At 35.7% G+C, this 19865-nt stretch overlaps 2 protein-coding genes across 2 annotated transcripts; one reads left to right on the top strand and one right to left on the bottom strand.

The window, feature by feature from the left end:
- Window positions 1–3887: 3887 nt before the first annotated feature.
- On the top strand, window positions 3888–12975 carry LOC105325518 (proton channel OtopLc). The gene is made up of 9 exons (XM_011425134.4): window positions 3888–4188; window positions 6936–7543; window positions 8028–8148; window positions 8643–8757; window positions 9145–9409; window positions 9753–9916; window positions 10605–10815; window positions 11066–11224; window positions 11607–12975. The coding sequence occupies exons 2-9, from the start codon at window positions 6994–6996 to the stop codon at window positions 12395–12397; spliced, it is 2376 nt and encodes a 791-aa protein (XP_011423436.3). The 5' UTR covers window positions 3888–4188; window positions 6936–6993; the 3' UTR covers window positions 12398–12975.
- A 1621-nt stretch (window positions 12976–14596) lies between these two features.
- On the bottom strand, window positions 14597–18237 carry LOC105325519 (uncharacterized). Its single transcript, XM_011425135.4, has 3 exons — window positions 17741–18237; window positions 16724–16873; window positions 14597–14996 (listed from the first exon to the last, which is right to left on the bottom strand). Exons 1-3 carry the CDS (start codon window positions 17964–17966, stop codon window positions 14797–14799), a joined length of 576 nt encoding a protein of 191 aa, XP_011423437.1. The 5' UTR covers window positions 17967–18237; the 3' UTR covers window positions 14597–14796.
- Between the last annotated feature and the right edge of the window lie 1628 nt (window positions 18238–19865).

Raw genomic sequence — 19865 nt, 5'->3', positions numbered from 1 at the left:
CCCTGATGTTTTAACAAAATATCACGCTGATGCTCTTCTGATAGACTTTGGGACAACAATAGTGGGCCTAGGACGTTCCACATATGAATATATTTGGAAATATTTCTATGAAAACCTCTTTGCAAAAACAGCAATGCCTTAATTTGTAATATTACTAAGCAAACAGCCTATTATAATGTAGATACTACTGTAAACAAGGAAATATTTGCCTCCGTTCTAATTTTGCCCCTTTCGCCCTCGTTGTAAGCGGGTGAATATAAGTGAATTTAAAGCAATTGTTAAGTAACTATGTTAAATAGAAAAAAATGTATCTTTTTCTAAATGTGTTTGGGCGAATTCAAGTTGGGGAAAACCCCTTTTTAAGTGTAGAAGGACGAAAAAACAAAGAGGCAAAAATACCTTGATATAGTAAATAAATTCTTTTCAAACCTTGACCTATAGAGGGGCATTATAAGGTTAATTTATAAAGAATTTTTAAAAGACATTTAGTGTAGAGAAAAACTATGCAAGTGTAATATCCTTGAAATGTGAAAGCCATTGTGATAGATTTTGTAACAAATCGTAAAATTTGAACAACGTGGAATAAATTTAAATTTTTTAGATTTTTACAAAAATTAAATCAACCTAATAGATTGTAGCTTAAAATCCCTTTAAAGAATAATGGGATCGGGGAAGGCAGAATCCAATTTTGCAAAAAAGAATTTAAGAAATGGCGGTATCAATTTTTATTTAATTATATAGAAGCAAGCTATAATTTTCAAGTTTTATCATTTGATACCCCTTAAAGGACCGGAAACAAAGGCCACTGTTAGGGACAAGTGTAAAATGTGGGGAAAGGGGTTCTTAGGTGGCAGGGGACAGTTTTTTTGGATACAATTCATTGTAGAGAAGGGATGCATGTCTTCGGAACTCTGTAACTAGAATTTCCTCAGTTCCCATTCAGCACAAATACCTTTAATTCACTCTTTATAAGGCCAATCACCATTTTCTGAAGAAAATTATTAGTCAAAACCTGTAAAATTCTCTACATACTGGTTTTTATGAGATTTTGACCCTTTCATATTTTGCTAATTTTTCATGATTTTTCAGCTTTTTAGACCTCCCCCAGCTAATTCCCTGCAGAGGGTTGACCTTCCGTACCGCGTGCATGTTGCACTATCACATGTCAGAAACTTACCGGTGTATAGTTTACAATGTCCCATCCACCTACTTTTCGTGTTATTTTACCTCCCGTCTGTAACTTGCAATTTCACCGTGTAAAGTCAGCACAACAGTCATAGCCGCAGGTTTCGCATTTTACTTCTGATTCTCATGTACCTAACATAAGGGGCCTACATATTGCATATCAATTTCAACAACAGACACCCCTCTAACTAATGATAATCATTAAAAATCATTTCATGAATTTTAGCAACACTCATAAGCCTTCAAGTACAGCAACTCTCAATTTTTCAAAAATATTGACGGGTACTTTATTCGAAACTGTCCCTTGCTACCTTATTTTAAATAGGGATTTTAAATAAGTTTGTTTAATAACCAAATGGGATATGTTCTACTCTTCTTAATGATGCAACACATACATGTAGGCGTCGGAACCGTGGGGGGGGGGGGGGGGGGGGGGAGGGGGGGGCTTAGCCACTTTTTTTGCAAAGTTAGACCTAACCATTAGGCACATAGCATCAGAGAGGGACCAGCCCCCCCCCCCCCGACTTTTTCTCGCAAACATAAAAAGATTGAAATATTAAAAAATTGGAGTCATAGGTATACTACCCCCCCCCCCCCCCGGATTAGGAATTTCAGGACTTGAGGACAAAAATTTGTGGTAGGAAAGAATTTTTTTTGGACCTACATATTTAAAGTAGAGGTATACTAACCCCCCCCCCCCCCACCCCACCCCCCCCCCCCCCACCCCCACGGATTATGATTTCATGATTTTGGGAATTTTTTATTTTTTTTGCTTGTCAAGATTTCTGAGGATTAGTCTAGCCCTGCCCCCCCCCCCCCCCCCCCCACTTTCAATTTGCTTCCGACGCCACTGCAAGATATGGATATACTTTAGTTTCGGGAGGGGGGGGGGGCGGGCTGCAGGAAGGGGTTCTACCTCGATGTTTAACGTTGTTTGTTATGTAAAGTCCACATCTTTTACATTTATTGTTACCGATCTGGTACTGTTTGCAAGTGTAGCCTCTATTCCAGAATACAAATCACGTGACAAAACCTGAACATTACAGATACGTTTACAGATTAAATAAATATATGATTTATCACGATACAATTACATGTAGTTTATATATGTACTTGTAGTCCTATTTTTGTAATAAACCGTCAAATATACGTCGTATATAAACAACTTTTCAATTGTTCATGGCGAAAAAGAACAGCGGCAGAAGATCAAGTAAGCTATGGTGTTCCCATTTTTTACTTGCACTCAAATTCCATACCATGAGATTAACTTTGATAAAACATTTAAAAGAAGCGACATTTTTACGCATCCGACATACACCTCGGATAAACGGGCTGTCTCCATTCAATGTCATTGTGTATTCTTTTCAAGTCCTTCAAATAACCTTGGGAGTAAATTGTGAAACGTAAGGACGGCTTGCTCTGGATTAAATTGCAACACCGTGGCAAATAATAGCATTTCACCATATCTCGAATGATATGCTAATTCTTTATTGACACGGGGCTACAGACAAAAAATAGAACATGAATAGGAAATTAAGTACGAAGATAATTAGGTATCAGAATGCATTAAATTGACATGCACTGCTAATGAATTTAAATTGACCACTGTGTTCTATTCATAAGTTTTTCTTTCTCGTTTAGTGTTATCGATCTCAGAATCTAAATATGGCGAAGAATAAACAAGACCGAGATTAATAAATAATCCTCATTTCCAAAGCTTAATTAGCTAGTAAATTAAAATCGACTGAAGATTTGGAAGTTTTGATACACATTACTGTACATGTATCTTCATCAAAACACATTGACATTTTTTTCCTGCAAAAAAATATCATCGATGATAACGCATTCAAAGCAGGAAATAAAATCCAAGAAAATTCATAATTAATAATCAGCAAATACAATTGCCCTCTGTTTTAAAATGTAAATGGCATCATCATAATCAAATCAGCGATGAAATGAAGGCAAATAAGCTCGCGGTCTTCAAGGTCCTTGGTTTCTCTTGGCCCTGTACTTTTAACAATAAAAGATATCTGTTGTCACAAAAGTACTTTTTATCACGTGCATAATAAATAATACAATATCGCATGCTTGACGATTAATAGATGGAACGACATGTTTAGAAATATACATGATTTAAGAATTATTTATGTGTAAATACACATTCATGTTTTTTTAAAATTTAAAATCATGACATGAAATCACAACTTTGCTAATATCGTATGGTACCAAATGCGTATATATAATATGGGACCACTACAATTCTACTTTAGCAACCAATATTTCAATGCCATGTTCATACATTATAATTTATATACAGACATTAGACCCCATTAGACTACATTGACTCGGTCCAGCAATTTTTTAATTCACACACTGACCCATTTACGCGATCTCTACAGGTCACACAAGTCGAAAACTTTTTCTAACCCCGGGCCAAAATTTAACCAACCGTTAAAGATACTATCAATTCTTCTGATTGAGACGATTTAAGTACGTAGCAAGGTTTCGTTACATTGAATTTTCTTTTTCGGTACAAAATATTAATAAAAAACGGGCAAGTAAACTCAACAAATCGTTTTTAATAATGACCAAAAAAAAAAAAAAGAGTGGAAAATATTATATTCATCACACCGCGCCGCGAGATTCCTTCTTGCTTATAAATATCTGGTGGGGTAATTGGATACCCCTTAGGGGTTTAAAACTGTCTGTAAGTCATCGGAGTTGTTAGTATACCCAGGGTGGAAGTCTAATGACCAAGACGGTCTCCCGAAACTTAACATACATATATATTGAAAAGATGAAATGGATTTAATCTAATTTTCATTTTATTGTGAAAATTCCGTCACGGTTCGTTGTTTAGGATTTCTCGTTTTATCAGATGTAGCCTCGGTTTACGTGCGTGTGCGACTAGACAATAATACAATAATATATACTCTGTTGTGAAGGGAATCTTCGATATCAGAAAAGGAACGAAACATGGATTGACATCTCCCACGATAAAAAGTAAGTCTCTCTCTCTCTCTCTCTCTCTCTCTCTCTCTCTCTCTCTCTCTCTCTCTCTCTCTCTCTCTCTCATCATATGGCCTCCTCAAGTTTTTCATGTATTTTCATTATCTCCTGTCAAAATATTCACTTGATGTTTTGTAAAGTAAATCAGCAAACAAAAACGTGCACTGTTTCCATTACGCCATTATGTCAAATATTATATGGACAGTCCAGAATCATCAATAGGAGTTGCGTCATTCTTCTCAATTAAAGAGTTTTGTTTTAAATAGTACTTATACTTACACTAGATTAGATAAGGTACACATGAAAAGAAAAGATTCCCATTCCTCTAACTGGTATAAATCTGGTTTAAAAAAAATATAATTTGATGATTGATTGCAGTCTTTGGTGATCACTTGTAAATATAATTGGAATGACACGTTTTCTCTCAGAAATTTACGATAAAAGATGAATTTTAATGAGCATCTATAGCTGAATACCAACATGCATATAAATGTCTCAAGAAAGAGAATTTGATGGATGTTTTTATTAAATACATGTAAAAGTGGAAAGTTGCTATAAAGAAATATTTAAATCAGAATCGATTTATCTCAGGCCCTGGCACACCAGTTGCGTTCCCACAGCGTGTTCACGGCGTTGTTAAAGTCATGGAATCGCCGAAAATTTCAGAAAAAATGTACAATTTTATATGAAATTTTTAAAATGGCAGATGTAACGGCGTCCTGAAAGCGTCCAAGGCGTTTTCACGGAGCTCCCGCAGTTAACAGCTGCATTTCCACAAAGTTCTACATAGCCATTGACTGCGTTCTCGCTGAGCATCCGCCGAGCGCTCATGACGTGCTAAGAGTTTATACTTTGCGTCCTCGACGTGCTTTGCACTCTGACGTTCTTTACTTATTGGTAAGTTAATGTTAATTTGTACAATTGTATAGGCAACAAGCATTTGTAGTACTAGTAAATAAATTTTAAAAAAAAATTGCTTTTGTTATGATGAAATAAGGTACATTGTAATTGAAACGTACATGTAACTAATTTTTAAATAAATAGTGAAAGACAAAAAATCTTAGAAGAGGTGTCTACAAAAAAGAACCGTTATTAGAAACATGTGAAAACATCAGAACAAAACTGCATGAATTCCATCTGTGTCCTTAATAGGTCCTAGAGTATTCGTAAATGCTCGTTTTACAGTCATCCATATCATTTGAGAGTACTGTATCGCTTGCTATTGTAGAACAGCCATTGTTCGAGTTGTTCATTTTCTGACCGACAACACACTAGAAACGCTAATAAACGCAGAAGAAACGTCATGAGACCGCGATGAACTCAGCAAAAGCTCTTTGCGGTCGCTGTGTGAACGCAGCCAAATGAAAAACATCTCGTTCAAAGGTTGTGGATGCGCAGTGAGAGTGCGATAGAGGCTTATGACATCACTGAGAACTCTGAGAGGTCTCTCAATTGCAACTTCTCGGGCCTTTCCGGCAAGCTCGGAAAAACACCTCGAATGTGTTACCTAGGCGTCCATGATAACCCCTTTTATTGTAAAACTTGAAATAAATAGAACACATTTTACGATCTGTTGAGATGTGAGCTATACTTCATTAATGTAAACGATATACACTAAAATATAACAGAAGCGACATACAAGACTCTCTAGCCGATACTTATTTTAATGGGAAGCGACTCCATTTTGTATAAAATTCTAACATCCGGTGATGTTAATACATTCGAGGTGTTTTTCGGAGCTTGCCGGAAAGGCCCGAGAAGTTGCGATTGAGAGGTCTCTGTGCAAGCGCAGTCGACTTATTACTGCGTCTACACTGCGATTAGCTGCGTTCCTTGAGCGCTCCAACGTAGCCCTCGTGGCGCTGTTGAGGACCTTACGGCGCTGTCACAGCCACCTAACTCCGTTTCTGCTGCTTGTTAATCAGAATGCGGAACCACGGCGCATACTTTGTGGATTTTCAAAGTGCGCACCATCGCTTGGCGATCTATGGTGTTCTAGGCGATCTCACCGCGACAAATGAAGATGCCATTTCGTTGCGCTGTAGGAGACTCTACTGCGTGTACCTTGGCGTTTTACATTTTTTCAGGACGCAGCGGGATCGCCATGAAGACGCAGCTCTGGTGTGACAGGGGTTTTACTGTGTGGAATAAAATTGTACTTTTATGAAGGTCACCACTAATCACGATTCAAATTAGCCATGTTCATTCGTGATAATCGTCCAATTGAATCCCGGATTTCGTAAAGATCATAAATTGACACACTGAAAGGGAGTGAACTAAAATTATAAGCTACATGTAAATGTATATGGCTTTGTAGACGAGTGTATTTATACATTTTTACGTCGTTGAAAACTCTTGGTTTTGCATTATCAGTATTACCCCCCTCCCCTCGGGCAAAGAAAAATTAAAATCAAATGAGTTCTGTTAATGGTACAACGTTTCCAATTCATTCATTTGCTGAATATTGATCTGAGTTACATGTACATATTTCACACATTCTCATTATTTTATCACAAATGAGAAGAGCTTGAGAAAAAATAAAAGATTAAGAAGCTTAAAAAAATGCCGGGCATCGTTTATTTTTTCTAAATTAAGATTTGAATAATTGTATAGTTCTATTTTGATCTAATTCAGAAGACTTTATCTTCGTTTGAAGACTTCGTTCTATTTTGTCAAGAGCATTGTTTCGCAGGAGTGTTTCATTTAAATTACATGATATAATGAAATGTTCCTGATTTCAGACAAATTGTATTTTCCAAAATAGAGGAATGTTCCAGTGATGTCAGCTTTCGATTAGAAATGTCAATGTTAGATACACAAGAAACGGAGCCGAGAATTCAACCCAAGCACGTTGAAAATTCGTCGGAAAACGGCGTTTCTGGGTCTGATCCGAACTCTAGTGATGCTGAATCTGATCCTAAAACTCAAACCAGTCAGAATGCACTTCAATCCGGAATAAAACCAATTCCCAAGGCTAGATCATCATCCGAGATTCAGCCCTCAGATACATGTAGAAAACAAGAGTTTGGTAGAAGACACAGTGCTTTCGGAAATGAAAAACAAATCCCGTCGGAACTCTCCAGACAAGGGGAAGAAAAGATTACGAATATTTCGCATGACAGTGAGAATCTTTTGTCGAAACAGACTGATAAAAAATACGCCACCTCGTCTAAAATGAGAAGGAAGAGTGGATCAGACAAACAAGAGAATATATCAGAAAGTGGGGATACTGAGAATGGGTTTCGAATATCATCAGATCGACGCCATTTTTACACAGTGAATGACTCCAGTGAAGAAATTTTAGCACTAGTTGATCTTGGTGCAAATCGAGTTCATCGCGATTCCACAGGTAATTGCATCTCTGAAGAATTTTACCATCGCAAAATGAGCGTTTAGAAAAAACCATGGCTAATGTAACCATAAGTACTAGGTTGGGCAAACATTATTAAGGTCACAGATAAATTTTAAAAAATGCAATAACGTGGTTTTTGGGGGCTGAAATTGTTCCTTTTATATACCGGTATTTATGTATATGTATCTTTTAAAAATTTCTATTTATCAATTTTTAAGGTTGGAAATTCCTAACAATGATATTAGTTTTTAGATGTAGATTTTCTGAACTCTCTATTTTAGTGTGCTGTCCATAATATTTGATTTTCTCATAGCTAAGAATTCATTGGTATACTGTATGATTCAAGCATAATTACACGATCTTGATAAATTTAATTGAGAGATAAGTACCAACTGCTTTTAGCACTTAACCTTTGGCTCTGAAGCGTTAACCTGCGGTACATTCACCGGTATACTAGACAATGACGTCATTTTGCTTTCAGGTAGATACCATGACTATATAACTAACGTTTCCGAGAGAACTTACGATGAAAATGAAGACGATATCATGTTGTGTGAAGAAGAAACGGAGGCAGAAAGAAAGGCCATTGCCGAAAAACTAAGGTATAAAGATACCATTGCTATCATCCTTTTGGAAAAAAAAGTCCATAAATATGAGGTTTTGTTTCAATCGTTTTTTGACTCCCTTCAGCCAAACCCTCTTTTAGTGTACAAGTTCGATTAACACTGTACTACATGTAGTCAAGCAATGCAAAAATAAATCGAGGGAGAGCAGTACAGTTAAATTTTTATCTACCCAATCTCAGTAGTGGTAGTACTTTAATGATAAATCTGTCAATTGTTATACTTACATTAGCATGTATTTCATATCAAATTTTAGTGGTTCAGGAATGCACGTGTATTTTCCTTTTTTTTTCTTTTTTTATTAAAAAAACAACAAGAACAAGTACAACATCATAATTGTTCTTGAAGAAATTACTAGTACATTTACATAACTTGTAATATGTCTTTTTTTGCACTTCTAATGATACGTATCTCAAGCTGATAAACTACTAATAAATAAAACAAATTTTAATGATCCCCGCCCCCTCTCTCAGGGACAACGTATCGGTGGTGGCTAGTATGATGTACGGGATCCTAATGTCCGTCCTGGCGGCAGTCGTCCCCATCACAGAAACCTTCGCCTCCCAGAGTCCCTCCCAAATGTTTGAGGTTAGACAAATCAAAGACGTCCATGCAACAGAACCAATTTAACAAGACCTTTGACTTTCAGTTGGACGTAATTATATATCTCTTGCGTCAAAACAAGTTAAAAATGACGCTGATTCAAGCGAAATTTACACCAATTGCGTAGTCTTAGCTCAAAAGCCAGACAAATCTTGCTGATTTTCAAGAGCTTACATATCTGACCTGCGATGAAATTGACAGGCCCACGCCACATTGCTGCTTAACATAACTACGCAAAGTCCAAGCTCTTGTTAAAATGGTTCTACCACAAATTACAGTGTAAACTTTTTAAGTTTATTGCAGTGTATTAGTTTTTGAAACTAAATCACGCGTGTCTACATATACTACATTTCTCTCGTATGTGATTTTTAGATCTTCTACATCTTCATGTACCTGGTGAGCTTCATATTCGTCATGTACACCAACTTGTTCATCTTGAAACGCAAATCCCGGTTGATGAAGTTTCTCCTGGCAATAATAGGCCGAGTCAGGGGCCTTTTGAGGAACAAATCAGACAAAGGCGTGGTCAATGGGAGGGCCGGGGAGGAACCTTCTGCAATATCCCGGTGTAGTTTCAACACGGATACAACTCATTTGATGTACTCAGGCAGTTTTCCGCTTAGAATTGGTGCTGTAGGTAAGACTTACATGTAGTATAGACAATGTGGATTCATTTATATATTCATGGGCATCAATTTTCGTGGATGTAGTAGAAATCACAGCTTTATTTATGATACACATGTTTGTAACTAAAATTGTGGCTTCTCAATTTATCAATTCATCATATTAATAGAAAACAATTTGATTGAAATTCAATCAACATTACATACAAATTCACCGTGTCATTCACTCAGACACACAATGAAATCCACGCCCTCTCCCCTCCTGGATCCGTGCGTGTGTGTTATATTAAACCTTTCTTAAAACCCTAACGGGATTTTGTTGAGTGTAATACAGTAAATTGTGCCTTGTCTTTTCAGTGTTTGGAGTGGCCAGCATGGTTCACAGTGGGTTGAACTTTGCCTACTTCTTCCAAGTGCGTGACGGTAACGCCCAGTGCCACCACCCCGTGCAGGCGATCAAACCTTTCATGCATCTGACCTTCACCTTCACACAGCTATATTTCATTTTCCTGCACTCAAAGGTAGAATGAGAAACACTATAATGATTCAGGAAAAATTAGATGTTGAAATCAAAAACCACAAAGCCTTTTGAGTTAACAATAGTGCGAATACATTTTAAGGGGGTAAGCCGATATCTTATAGAATTGACACGATACCTCTCTCTCTTGTATACATTGATAATCCGAATATCAGTTATCATAATGGTTAATAATAGTACTGTAATTTAGTTATGCATACAAGTAGAGGGAGAAATATGATATAAATGGCGTCATTGAAAAACTACATATACCGGAATTTTAACCAGGACTAGATAAAAGACTATATTAAGGAATTCTCTGGAAACACGAAGTGCTTCAGTCTCAGAAATCATAGTAGAAGATCCGCGGATCTAGAGGGGGTTGGGGAGCTTTCCATATTTTCTCCCTAGGATTTTCAAATACAAAATATTTATAAATCAATATATAAACATGGGCCCATCCCCCTTTCCCCTTGAGAAAATCACCAGTCGGTTAGCTGAGTTACTAGTATATTATAGAAGATATAATTGTTTAAAATCAGATATCAGATTTTTTAATCTCGAGATTATTGCGTGTATATACAGTGACAGACATGACGATACGCAGGTTTTATGTGGGCCATGTATTTTTTTTTCTTAAATTACAGTTCCACACAAACAATTTACTTAATTGAGCATTTGATAATTTGCAGCTTGTGTTCACACATCAGAAGTGTATAGCTCGTCTTGGATTAATGCATCTGTGCTGTACCAACCTGGCTGTGTGGTTTAGATGCATAATCCTTGAAACGCTTGATGTTCTGAGCGGGTACCATCATAGAGGAAGTGGGAAAACTGGACCGGAAAACGTCACAGAGATTCCTCTAATCAAGTCGTCTGCTGCCTCTCGGAAGCTTCTAGGCAGTAAATATTATTACCAGATGCTTAAGCAATGTTTGATGACTAAAAAAATTTTGCTCTTCTATTCAAATTACGTATATTGTTACAATGTGTATTAAGCAAAAAAATCATTCAGTAAATAACACTACTGTATTGAACGAAACGCTTATAGGTGAGAAAGATGTTATAAGATGTCTGATGTGGTATACTATTATTCTACACAATGCATCACCTATGTACCTACATATAGACAACTTTTGTCCTCTCTTTTCAGTCCCCGAATCCCATTTGATACTCATCAGCCTCCCGATGAACAACAGCAATGTATTCCCCGAGCTCTCCTGCTTTTGGTCGGATATATTTGGAAAGTTTGTTCAAACAGCAGGACCATACCTGTACCCTTGCAAGATACAGTACAGCTTGATTTGTGCAGGTACATGTATAACGTCATTAAAATTGTTAAACGTATTCGTAACGTTTGGCATCTTGACAATGATCAACATATTTGAAAATTCTTGTTATTAAATTACTGTGGAATCATTAAATTTCGTGGTGGCTCATCCACAAATTAACATCCTCCACGAATTAATAAATTAAGGTTATAAAGTCTATTTGCTTTTGTGGGTTTAAGATCATCCACAAAATAACGTCCCCACGAAACTGTAAAACATGAGCAATCCACGAAAATTGACCCCCACGAACTTTAATGATTTCACAGTACATAGCTCGTTCAGGATAGAGATACATGTACTTTCATTATCAGAATGATTTTAATTGTATGCTGTACTCTCAACTTTTTCTCTTGACTTTTGAAGCCATTGTGTACGCCATGTGGAGAAATGTCGGACGTAAACCTTCCTCACGTGACCAAAATGATTCCGATAACAGCAGAAGACTGGATTGTTCTAGCTCCTTTCGGGGACTTTTTGCCGGCATTTTAGTTGCCGTAGGAACAGTTATAACCATGGTGGCATTTTATGTGCTGGTAACACTACACCCTATGTCAAGTACTGCCATTATCTTAATTCATGTGTCCGAAACGACCATGTTTCTATTGATGACTGCTTCCATAATATTAGTGGCAGACAGAATGAAGAACATGAAGTTCAAACACGTCTCCTGGAAGTTTTCTGTGGAGCTTCATCTGTTGTTTCTATCTTTTGCGGGTGTATTCGCTTTTGCTGTGTTTGGAGTTATTGCCGCAGCCTTTGAAACCCACAAGCCAAAGGGAGTTTTGAATATTCTGACCAATTTGTTTATGATTTTGCAGTCCACGATGCAAGTTCTGTTCATCGTGGCAGGGACGAAACTGATATCTGCGAATGAGTTACAAGAACAGAGGAAACGCGGACGAGAATACGTCATGTTTCTAATACTCTGTAACTTTGCATTGTGGTTAATGAACACATTTGAAACACAACAACCCGAGCATAATCCGGTACAGATGGACTTTTATGGGCCCCTAGCTTGGTCTGTTCTCACTCATATCACAGTACCTTTGTCAATCTACTTCCGCTTTCATTCTTCTGTGTGTCTTATCAATATTTGGCGATTTGCTTGGAGATACCGATCTCCCCGGGAAACAGAACGAGAGAGTTCTTGTTAATCAATTCCTGTTGGCACAGTAGACTGGTCCTGTGTGCAAGAATTCCTTTTTTATATTACACATTTTTTAGCGTTTGATTTTATATACCTGATTGAATTTTAATGTGATATACCTCGTCTGCGAAATTAACAATAATATTTCATTGTGTGAAAATTGTAAAATGGATAAGTATATGCTTCGTTGGGAACGCAAGACAGGTTTCGCATGCGTTTACCTACCATTGTAGGCAAACTTGCTGATATTTCCTCTGTTTTTCGTTTTGAAAAATATCATTGCACATGTACTCAACATATCAATGTGAAAGCGACCTATTATGTTTTTGACAGTTTAATTAAAAAACAAAACAATGATCGTATATTAATATGAAAAAAATACAACAGAAACTGTTTTTTTTCATTTTATTTTTAACGATTTGTGATATTTTCGTCACATGAACATGATTTTTTTTTTTAAATCGAGGAAATTCCAGCTAGTGTATCAATGGTCAAAGTAAGCGTACGCAAAAGTAGCCTGCCATTGGGCTTTTCCAACAATAATTAGTATGTTGAATAAACATAAATAATCAGAGTTTAAAAAAATCTTTGTTGGGTTATTTTTAAAGTATACAGTCTAAAAATTGATGGGTCATTTAGCTTGCATCTGGTCACCGACTTTGATACTTAAAAAGTTGATAGTAACATGCAGGCACGTAGCATTAGGGGGGGGGGGGGGGGGGGCGGGGGGCCTGCCCCCCCCCCCCCCCACTTTTTCTCGCAGCAACAAATTTTTTAAAATTCACACATAAAAAATTGAATTATCATGGAGTTGCCCCCCCCCCCCCCCCCCACTTTTTTGGGTGCAAGTAAAAAAAAGGAAAGGAGGAGTGAAAATGAAGTTATATACTACGCCAGCCCCCCCCCCCCCCCCCAAGATATCCAAGATATTACTATGAAACGCCCCTTCAGTTTATTAGGTTTCAATACACGGCTAAAATATATGACAACGGAGATTTGGCACATTCATCGGACATTGAAAGTACCGGAAGATAACGTTGTAAAATTGTGCGATACATTCCGAGTGACTTCCGAATGGAACATTTCCCATTTCTAGTATGAATCTTTAAGTTATCACGAGACATTTTGTTTGCTTGTCGGGGGTCCTTCTTCAGAATGTTAGATATGGCCAGTAGTGTATACAACTTAGGTTAATCATTTAAACAATAAAATGTTTTCTTTGCTGATTCATTCGGGATATGAAGGTAGCGACATTGCAGAAAAAATACATAACCCGCGTTAGCAGTATCATAGTGTCATTTTGACCCTCAAATATATTTTTCTATTTTTGCTCATTTCAAAATGTATTTTATATTTTTAATTATATTGACCAAATAATATATCTTATCTGGTCAATATAATTAAAAATATAAAATACATTTTGAAATGAGCAAAAATAGAAAAATATATTTGAGGGTCAAAATGAGGTTGAATATTATTAGTTATCACCAGAGCCCCAATCACACGGTGATAGCAGTATATAAAACGGGTCGTTTCAATTTTAATCATGTCAGGTTCAGCCGCTGTAGATTTCGACCAATCGATAAACGGGGCATGTAGATTATATTTCAGTCTGGCTGTTTCCATACAGCTATGAATTAACTATATGTTTCCGTAAGAGATAGAGGGAATCATACATGGTAGATGTAAATATAAAACTATGACTTTTCCAAGATTTCATGTACTTATAAACTTGAAGACATATGAGACGGTCGTGGGCATATGTTTCGGGTTTATCCCCCCCTCCCTCGAAATTTCTTGTCATTTCAATGTGCAACGGGTACATTTATCATAAGAAATAACGAATCGTGATTCTTTTAGTTTAATAAGGTGATTAAATACGATTGGGGTGATCGAATCCAAAAGAGCCCGAAGGGCTTTATGATAGATTTGATCACGTCAAAGAATGATTCCTAAATTATTATAATTATTACTTTTTAATTATTTTCCGCGACTGTTAGATTAGATATCAAAATAGTAATTAATGAAATGTAGATTATATATTCATTAAAAAATCGATTCGCTACGTTATTACAGACAGAGACATGAAAATGTAAATTTTTAATAAAAAAAAAATAAAGTGCTTTCTTTGTAAGTTCAATCATGTACATGTATGGAAACCGTATTGATTCAATTTTTTAAAAATTTCATAGAAATAAAGCGAGTCACGTGTTATTCAATACGAATTTATTAAAAATATATAAAACATAAATGTTAACAGTAACATGATATTAAGAAACATAGAGAATATTGAGTAAAAAATATTTACAAATTAATCTCCAATATGCAACAAACGTTTTTCTTTCACAAAAAATGGTGTAAAGAGTATTCTAATTGCTGGGAATTAATATCTAACATCCTTTGGCATTATAGTTTAGGTTTCGTTGCAAATCCTGTGAGAATGCCACTAACGAAACACAGAATGGCCCCCGTTATGGACAAACCGAAGGACCAGGACAGAGTGTAAACCATTCGACTGCTGCTCCCTGTATTAAATCCTCCGGGAGAATATTTTCCGTCCCTGGCACTAGCTCCATATATAATGGCGCCTATCAGGATCAACACACCTGGAAAAAAAAGTCGAAAAAAATTCAAGTTTTAAAAGTTTAATTTCGGCGTTATTTTGAACAAATGTTTCCGTCACTTTCTTTATAACGACAGAATCGAACTAACTTAAGGAGGCTGGGGGGGGGGGGGGTGTCAAATTATAATATAATATAAAACCATCAGATTTATTTGAAAATTTTAAATGTGATTTCTGAAGCTATCAACTACTATTTGATAAAGGAAAACTTCATGTATTTTAATATGAAATTTTATACACAAACATGCCGCTTTCTAAATAAATGTAACTGCGAATAAAGTGAAAATTATAGAATTAATATGTAATCCCCTCCCACTCTGTATATACTTCAATTTTTTATGCAGGTTGGGCAGTTTTACGTAAAAAAAATGATTTTTTACATCAAAAAAATTCTATCAAAAGGAGGTCGAGTCAACTTGATTTGGGGGGGGGGGGGGGTTATCACGGATCTGCTGGTAAAAAAGGTTCCAGGCTTTCTGTTGTTTGAATATGCCAAAATATTTACGCGTGTTGAAAGATAATTACCGCTGTGTTTCATCCTCAAAGATGTTATATTTCAGACATGTATAATTCAAATAACAGAATAAAATATAGATATATATACAAATAATTCATAATTATGATGAATTTTACATTCATATTTTAAACCAACAAAAAATAGTCTAATTTATAAAAAAAATATTCGTAATGGATTTTAAACATGTCGGTACATTTCAGTGTTTGGTACGGAGTTCACAACATTATTCATTTGATTATCGTGGTTTAGACAGCCTTTCTAAAAAACCACTCATTTAATAGTTCCATTTTCTGTATATCTTCCATTTCAACCTGTTTTAACCTTGTTATACATGTTATAGTAATATTTTGGTTATGTAAATAATACCAAAAATTCTGTATTAATACACCTAGACCAAAAATAAACTTTCTGTTCATTTTAAGTTTTAAATCTGCAGCTGGTATAAAAAAAATGCGATATCTTTCTGGATACATGAATATACGAGTACTTTGACATTCTTGATAAAATGTTGTCTTTATGGATTATACATGTATGTACCTTGAAAAAGATTCGCATTTTGTAAGCAAGCCTTAATATAAGTTTTTTTTTTTTAACGTCAAGGATTAATATTTATTTGATGATAAGTAGATTTACAGATTTACAACAGCCAAACCCTTCCTAGACGGCGTATTGTAAACCATGCAAACAGATCTTCCTTTTTTCTTTCTTAAAATATCGATTTTTTTTTTACTTTTTCACTCTCTGATAAAGGTATGGGGCTACTGGATTCATTTATTCTTCCACAATGTAAAGCTATAATAAATTTCGAAGATGTTTTCATCTTCGTCCCAATACTTCTGATAAACTTCTACAATTTTCTGCACTTCATTTATTCATTGAAATTAAAATTACTAGTTTGGCGGAATTTTGAACATGGCAATTAATTACATTGGTCTGTTTCATCGTATTTCATTTTACATGTACTACACGTACAAAATGTATGTCAAAACGCCCTTCAAAAGCAACATTGTACGCAAATTTCGTGAAAGGGTCAATACATATAAATGAAAAAATCTAAGACTAGTTACCGGTGTTTTGATACACCAAGAAATATAATATTCATGAATAGAACACTGCATGCATAGTACACTCCCCATTCAAAAGGGTTACAACGCTAAAGTAGTTGCACAATCAACATGTGACGTGTATATTACCTGCACCAATACAGGCCCCTATCGCGGACAATTTGAGAATTCGGCTCCACGTCTCCAGTCTGAGGAATGTGTATAGGCCCAGTGTTACCAGGGCTCCACTTCCGGTCAGCATCCCCAGGATCGCCATAGCCCTCACGGCCCCCATCCAAGCTGTCAATCAAATTAGACACAGGATGTTAGAAAGACACAGAGATTATGCAATAGTAAATCTTATCTTTACTTAAAATACATGTACATACGAATTGCACCTAAATGATCATGTACATGGAAAGAACTCGGTCCACAATATGCCCCATTTGTCCTATAGTAAATTTGAAAAAAAAATTACACAGAGATTTAGAACATTTCTTAGGGATTATTTTAGAACTATCAGAGTCCAAACCACTGTACATCATAATCATGCATTTTAATGCAAATATGCCGACTTGACAATTTATAATATCATATTTTACGACGTCATACAAGAATACGATGAGAGATATTTAAAAAAAGAAAAACTATTCCAGGTAGCACATATACTAGAAAGCACATATATATGTATATAATGGTGAAATTTTCAATATTTGAAACTAGGCCATTTTTCATGGTTTGTGGGGCGAGTTCTTTGCTTGAATATGCAAAAGAAGTATATGTGTTCAAGCGATAAGATACGTAATATAAAATTTCTAGAGCAAGACAGAATCGTATCGAATACCCGGATATACATATTGCCATAATAATCAGCTGATAGAAGCTAATACTCTAATAAAGAGTGTATGACTAGTACTCTGGTCTTTTGAACTGTTGAAATTTGTGTTTTGTGTTATTTACAGCCTTCAGGCTGATCGAATATCGATCCTATCAAGCTTCATGTATAACAGTTATACATGTACATTACTAACATTATTTACATTCCAGATCAGAGACATTTAAACATACCAGGTCAGCTACATATTTTCAGGTAATATTCAGATATTCGTAAGTAGATTATTTCCCTGGTATTTACAAAAGTCGTAGGTTTCCCCCATGTTGTCTTACCTTCGTCAGCGATGACCGGCGAGCCACAGGTCGTTACCCCTGTAGTAGCAATACATTCCACCCATAGTCCAGAATTCCCCACACGTAACATTTTACCGTTAAACAACAAAGCACTAGTAGTATGCCAGTACGGCGATGCCAGAGCTACTATGTGAAGAATTCCGCCTAAAATCAACACCACAATTGCCGCCAAACCGATGAGAGAGATTTTTCTGTCGATCGCCATCTTGTTTGATTCTAAACGTTCTGTAATAATGAAACGACCATGTGTCGACACACCTTTCTGCCCTGAGTCATTGGTTGTGTTGACACATACATATACGCATTTATCCGAAGACGGACAGACGGTCTATAAATAGCGGCAATAAACAAATAAAGTTTCCGATTACAAAAAAATCCAATAATACAAACAATCGATCGTGGAAACTGTAAGGGTCTAATAATATACCCGTTGAAGCTTCGTTGTACTCGCGCCAGATTTTCTACAGGACGTGGACGCCGAAATTCACTGACCCGGAACGAGATGCATATAAGGCCCTCTCGGCAGACTTTCGCAGTACACCTTAGCTTACGGCTAACCAGTTGTCAGTTAATCTTGTATAACATCAAAAATGAAAAGATCACAATGTGCCGCAGGGTCTAAGACCTACAGTGGAAATTAAAGATAGCTTAATATGAAAAATGATATGCTATTTTCATTTATTAGATCTAGAGTTATCCTTCTTTGCGTTGAGTTTACATGTAATTGTAAAATTTATTGTAAGGGATTCTAAATGTTTTACATGAGTTTACATGCAATTATAAAATTTATTGTAAGGGATTTTCCAAAAAAAAAAAATGTTCCTTTAACTTTAAATTTATATCATGACATTCAATGATTCTTAAAATACAAATACATGTACTTGTATGTCGGATAAAATTCAATTTAGCGATACTTTCGCATATAAAGGTGCCATCCATACGTTTGCCTATCTGTTTATTCTCATCAATGATTTCAAAATAATATAAATCAAACCATTTGCACATTTTTTTCACCATGTGTATAGAAAACAAAAGTCTGTATGTTTCATCACGGCACCGGTTGCACAATTGATGGCTCTGCATCCATTAGAACTTGTGAATTGACTTGAATCTCAAAATAAAATATAAAAATCGAGAATAGTTACGTTTTAATTCCAGGGCATTTGTTGAAATACATTTATTTCAAAAGAGTATTAAAGGGGCATAGTCTCGATTTTGGTCATTTTTCCCCCCGATTTTAATGTTTACAATGCTTCATTTAGGCATTTCTAATAGGCAACAAAAATTTGTGAGTCATTCGGAGAGTTATTAGCTACATGTAGTTACATGTACAATACTTGCAATTCTTCGCTATGTAAACAAAGCTTTTATTTACATTTTGAATTTTGAAGTTAAAAATTCCAGTTTTAAACCTAACATAAATATGTTGTTCGTTAGGGATTGTTTATTTAGCTTAAAACGAATAAGAAGATAGACAAATCAGCTAAAAAAAAATTTTTTACAGGTATATCAAACCTGTGTAAACAAAAACAGGGCATCAGCCTTGTTTACATGACAAAGAATTGTGAGCCCTGCATCTTGCTTATAACTTTGGGACTGACTCTCAAATATCAATTTATCATTAGAAATGCATTCCTAAAGCATTATAAATAATAAAAACAGAAAATAAAATTTGACCAAAATCGTGACCATGCCCCTTTAAAGCCTCTCGTAATCCTACATTGTTTCATTTCGTACACGTCTATAAAAGTCACATATAAGAATTAAAGATCTACGCCAATAGGTTTTACAATACAGTGTCAAACCAAAGCTACAAAATTCTCAACAAATTCTTGACGAATAATATGAGGGACATTTAGAATATTATATTTAGTCCGTAATTACTGCATTACTTACGTCTGTCTGTCTATTGCTATTACTTAAACAGCTGTAATAATCCCATTTTGATACTATTGCGCTTTTTATTTAACATAAGTGTTACCAATAATTAAGTGTGTACATGTATACCCAAATTTTCATGCCCAGCATACAAAGAAATTATATATACATGTACGTCTGTATTGAGATAGCCCCTCTGAGTTTTCTAATTAAAAAAATGAAATAT

Source organism: Magallana gigas, chromosome 5, assembly GCF_963853765.1.
Source record: "Magallana gigas chromosome 5, xbMagGiga1.1, whole genome shotgun sequence".
In the NCBI taxonomy this organism is placed as follows: Eukaryota; Metazoa; Mollusca; class Bivalvia; order Ostreida; family Ostreidae; genus Magallana; species Magallana gigas.
This window is presented reverse-complemented; position numbering and strand designations above follow the sequence as displayed.